The 6,000-nt window shown below is 40.5% G+C and overlaps 1 protein-coding gene across 2 annotated transcripts in view; it reads right to left on the minus strand.

Moving 5' to 3' along the window:
- Window positions 1–5,668, minus strand: part of PRKCA (protein kinase C alpha) — a 436,189-nt gene extending 430,521 nt beyond the window's left edge. For both annotated transcript variants that reach the window (XM_088468544.1, XM_088468543.1), the window contains exon 1: window positions 5,385–5,668. In XM_088468544.1, the coding sequence (XP_088324670.1) occupies window positions 5,385–5,557 (173 nt within the window). In that variant the 5' untranslated portion in view covers window positions 5,558–5,668. The remainder of the gene's footprint in view (window positions 1–5,384) is intronic.
- Window positions 5,669–6,000: the final 332 nt, after the last annotated feature.

Consider the following 6,000-nt stretch of genomic DNA (forward strand, 5'->3'; position numbering starts at 1 on the left):
TTATTGCTTGGGCATATATTATTCTTTATTGTGTATAATTAAGCAAATATTTGCTTAGTTTTTTTTTCTTGTACATGAAACAGGGGGTAGTTTTATTAATGGCTTATAGAGAATGCATATTGTGTACACAAAACAAATGGCCATAAACAAACGCAAGTATACATTATGTATAGGCTACTAAAGCCGATCTGCACACATCTTGCAATAGCTGCAGCTGTGCATACACATGCATTTATATCGTTGTTAGTGAACTAAAATGGTGCCTGCACTTTGAGGTGCAAGTGTGACCAACTCTGTATCAGTCCTACTATAGAGACAGATTCACCAGTCTTTCTAGTAGTTTAATATATACTTTTTCTTTTTAAAGTTGTTCCCTTGCACTGTATGTAAATGAGAGCTGGAGGAGTGTATACTGACACAGTTACATTCTAGTATAGTAAAATGAAAGATTGCCACTAGTGTACACTATCAGGAGCAACACAGCATGGAGGTCTTGGGTTCGATTCTCACAGCCCTAAATGTGTGGCGTTTGTATATTCTCCCTGTGCTTGCGTGGGTTTCCTCCCACACTCCAACAAAAATAAACCCGTGTGTGTGAGCATGTGGTAGGGAATATAGATTGAAAGCTCCACTGGGGCAGGGACTGATGTGAATGGACAAATATTCTCTGTAAAGCGCTGCGAAATGTGTGCGCTATATAAATAACTGGTAATAAATAAATAGGAAAGAATGGTAAATACAACCTATCTTATCTGTATTTTTATCAGGACATTCAGACAAAAAAACTTTGTTTAATGTCTTAAAGACATCTGTATAATTTACTGTACAGATGTGTCCTTACACATCTTTGCTGCAGTCGTGACAAAAAGTCTCTCTCTGCGTGCCAGGTCTCATAACACTCTGCTAGTGCCGGGCATCTTTTTTGCCGAAAATGCGTCTAAGTCGCAATTATGCCTCTGCAGTCCAGGGGTTGCAGATGTAAGGAATAGATATTTAATACCTTAGGTCAGTGGTTCCCAAACTGTGTGCAGTGGCACCCAGAGGTGCCTCAGGGGAGTTGCAGGGGTGCCTCGGGTTGGTGGTCTAGTACCAAAAAAAATATAATTTTAGTCAATGTGATTGGCAGCCATTAGCACTGATTTTGCCTATCAAAAAATGTGGACAAAAAGAAGCACAGACCTGTCAACCACTAGATAATTAAACCGAAGGGTGACATATACTGTAAGCACAATTTACTTCATTTAATTTTTGCTGAATACTCTAGGGCACCATGATTCGAAAAAGTTTGGGAACCACTGCCTTAGGTGATAAAAAGGGAGTAAATTAAGCTCTGTCTTTACCAAACATTAGCATAATAAAATAAAAATACATTTCAACATTAGTCACAGATTAGTAGGAATATCAGCAAGAATTTGGAGATCTGGCTGTAAGACATGGGCTCGAAAATAGAATATAGAAATATAAATGTATTTTCCCAAACAAAATAGAAGTCAAATATTGACTGATCACATAAGTCTGTCTGTGTACCATAACAATACAGAGTCTCTAGTTGGGAGCCTGCGCAAGAAAACAAGATCCAAATATCTGAGCGTCTCTCTCTGTCCTAATGATGCATTTGCTGCACCAAACTACACACAACGTCTGACCAACTCAGCGCAGCAGGCCATTGTTACACAAGCAACACACCATGTGGGACAACGTCAAGAATTACAAACAGACTTTCAAATCTGACACCCAAAACAACAGTATGTTTCAATATTACTGGAGTTTATTTCCAATGTAAAATTATGACAGCTATTTTAGTTACTAACAAATATTTAATCATTGTACACGACACTTTATGAACGCTAATACTCGGTGTTTAGGAAAAATCTTATTAGGGAGGGTTCCCAAGTGTCAGCACTTCAAAGAATATTGTAGTGAAAGCTACATTGTTATAGCTCCTATCTGGCAAATAAGCTATCAGTCAGGCCTCCTCTGCACAAAACAGTTTATGCCATTAGGTTTAAGCAACATTAACATGGGAAATATTCTCCAAAATATATCTCAATACCAGAGATACAAGTTCTCAGAATGCCTTCTGGCACTTGCATGGTTAATGGAACACGCAACTGCCAACTTCCTACAGGAACTAATCAAGCAGCAATAAAGTAGAAAATGTAAAACACACCCGCTGCTCGCTAGAACGCACTCTTTCACGGAGCACCCACCGCAACCAGCATGCTTCTGTTCTACTTCAAAACAAAGCGCCTATTGCTGAGCAGAGCTCTTAACACAGAAACATGTACAATAGTACACAGGAGGTAACATCTGAACAGAACTCTGACCCATCGGGATTAAGTGCACATTTTCCTTATTAACCCCCTCCCTCATCAACAAAAACGAACACCTCTTGCTCTGCTATGCAGTCAGTCAACCCACAGCCAAAATAGATTAACAAGAAGGAGAAGGAAAAAAAAAAAACAATTAATTCCCAAGAAGAAACAAAATAACTCTGGCACTAACTGAGATGACACTGTATTTACAATGCTGCTTGCTGGCCAGAAGGGAGGAGATAAGGAACTATAGATAAACCCCTAAATACTGGGAAGGAAAGCCTCACATTTTTATTTTTGTTGAGGAAGGTTCCCCAGGTATATGGCGGACAACATATAGCACACAGGTGGTTGCTGTGGTCTCTGGACCCACATACTGTTGTCACATCTTCCCCAGTCACCATTACCCACAAACATTCCTCTTAGGGTGCTCGACAAACCCTAACATTTGTGTTGCCTACTTCTGGTCATATAGGGGGTTGTCAGATACATACTCATTGGCATGTTACAACAATAGTAAAAGTGTTTACTAGCTTATATGCATTCCAATGCAATGAAACACATGTAGCTGGAACACGCTGTATTCTGACAAAGTCAACTGCAAATAAAAACATCAATGGTTATGGTAATATAATGATTTCTAATGTAGGACAAATTACATGTGTTACAAATGTTAAAACTGTATGTAAAACACATGTAAACCATGCCAGTGGTTTTGTGGCCTTACAGAATGCCACAATACAGAATTGTTAGTGACAGTGCAAACAAATGAATGAGTCACAAATAGAAAACGTCCAACCTGCTGATGTTGCCATCAATACACTTACTATATGGGCAAACACAAAACACACACATACAACACAAGGTGAACACATACAATTATAAAGTCACTGCATAATTCAGAGCTGAAAATATATACAGTAGCACTACTGTATTTATGACATTGCAGACATGGCGTAAAGAAAGGCCTTCACTTAATTCCCAGGGAAATCCCATGTTAAACATTCACACGGGTGACTACCAAACACACACACGCACACTGAACAACAAGTGCATGTAAATATACGGGCTGGGGAAACACGTGCAAGTTACAAGTCATTAACCATTGACACCACTAAAGGGTCACAAATCCCAGGTAATCTCATACATAAAAATGAATCATATGAAATCCCTGGAATCAAAGTAAAACGAGAGCAATCTTTTAGAAGCAGAGGAAAACCAAAAACAAACGTTACAATTGCTGTGAGGTACACCTACATTCTTTATATATACACATGTAGCGCAAACTTGTCAGCAACCTGGCTGCCAAAAATGGAGACACAATTATGGATGCTACACACTTTGAGAAGACTGTTACATTCATGTTATGGATGTACAGTGCTTACAGTGTCCAATCACATTCATGTATGATGGAAAATAGATCAAATCCAGGTGGTGGCAACTATTGTCACCAAGTACATTGTACTGCACATACTTTACTGGCAGTGTAGTATACTGCATATGTATGGCATGTAACATGACAGATACCAGATTACGTTGTTGCAGAGGTTCCAACATGTCACATATCTATATTCTGACATGCCAGCGGTTATAGTGTGCACAAAATTTGTATGTATAGTACATGTACTATATATGACATGCTACATGTAACAAAATTGTTACAGTGGGAACAAACTAGTTTCAAGCAGTATGACACACAACAAATGAAGTAGGTGCAATGGGAGAAGATGATCTATATAGTACATGTAGCATGTCAAATACACTAAATTAAGTTTATGCGGTAAGAGCAAAACCTGCATGTATGTTACATGTGGTATTATGTCATAGACCAAATTAAGTGAGAAAAGGCACATGCATGTTATATATAGAATGGTACACAATAGATAGTGTTGGGGAAGTGGAAGATATATGTTATTAGATACACGCTAAATGAAGTTGGTAGAGAGGGCGAAGACATGCATACAGCAATATCTAGCATGTATTGCACCACATACTAGATGAAGTGTGAGAAAAAGGTATATGTAGGTGGCATGTAGTATAGCACATACCAGATGAACTAAGTTTGAACAGAACATACATGTGTGGTGCATGCATGTTGCATGTAGTATGACACAAACAATATTACATCATTGCAGAGGGAGTGGCATAAGACACACACCAGATGAAGCTGATGCAGTGGGAGTAGAAGTTGCATGCATGTTACATATAGTATGTAGTATGACACATAAAAAGAAAGTCAGTGCATCGGGAGCAGAAGGAGCATACATGTTGCATGTAGTAAGACACATCAGATAAAGCTGGAGCAGTGGGAGCATGCAAGTAACATATAGCATGAGGTATGACATACCAAATGAAGTCAGTGTAGTGGTGGTAGAAAGTGCATGCATGTTACATATAGCAAAGAGAATGACATATACTAGATGAAGTTGGAGCAGAAGGTGCAGGTGCATGCATGATTCATAAAGCATGCAGTATGACACATAGATGAAGTTGGCGCATTGGGAGCAGAAGGTGCATGTATGGTACATATAGCAGGTAGTATGACACATAACAGATGAAGTCGGTGCATTGGGAGCAGAAGGTGCATGTATGGTACATATAGCAGGTAGTATGACACATACCATATGAAGTCAGAACAGTGGGAGCAGAAGGTGCATGTATGGTACATATAGCATATAGTATGACATAACATATGAAGTCGGAGCAGTGGGAGTAGAAGGTGCATGCATGGTACGTATAAATATAGCATGTAGTATGAAACATACCAGAAGAAGTCGGTGCATTGGGAACAGAAGGTGCATGCATGGTACATATCAATATAGCATGTAGTATGAAACATACCAGAAGAAGTCGGTGCATTGGGAACAGAAGGTGCATGCATGGTACATATCAATATAGCATGTAGTATGACACATACCAGATGAAGTAGGTGCATTGGGAACAGAAGGTGCATGCATGGTACATATAAATAAAGCATGTAGTATGACACATACCATATGAAGTCAGAACAGTGGGAGTAGAAGGTGCATGCATGGTACATATAAATATAGCATGTAGTATGACACATACCAGATGAAGTCGGTGCAGTGGGAACAGAAGGTAGGCTGTTTGAAGAACCGGGCGGTGAATTTGTGGTTCTTCACCTCATGGACATTCTTCTGTCTCAGGGCGCCTTTCCGGGCGAAGACTTTGGCCACGTCCTGGGACGAGGTGGAGTCGTTGTGCTGGAAGACGTCGGCCATGTCCGGGCTGTGTGCTAGAACTGTGCTGCCCGGAGAGCTCTCACTGACAGCGGCGACTCCACCAGCTCCGCTCCGACCGCACCGCCCCTCCTCCTCTCATACGTCACCGGGAACCCCCGCCCAGCCTGCACCGCCCCCTCACTCACGTCTACCTGTGATGGACCTCTGCTGGACAGGCCTGGTACTGCCACACATCTCCACACAAAGGGAGAGGGACTGGAAATGAAAGGGCCCCCTGCCGGCAGAGCCCGTTACTGATAAACATCAATACAGGAATCGTTTGAGAGCGAGAGCGCTCCCTGCCGGGCTGAGCTGTGTATTGCTACACATCTATATATAGAGACACATGTACTAGTTTGTTAAAATGTGTGGACCAAATGCAGTTCATTGTCAATCACCTAATATATTAACTCATATTTTATAAATATATATATCTTTGTATC

The sequence above is a fragment of the Taudactylus pleione genome, unplaced genomic scaffold (genome assembly GCF_031769625.1).
Source record: "Taudactylus pleione unplaced genomic scaffold, aTauple2 ptg000012l, whole genome shotgun sequence".
NCBI classification, from domain to species: domain Eukaryota; kingdom Metazoa; phylum Chordata; class Amphibia; order Anura; family Myobatrachidae; genus Taudactylus; species Taudactylus pleione.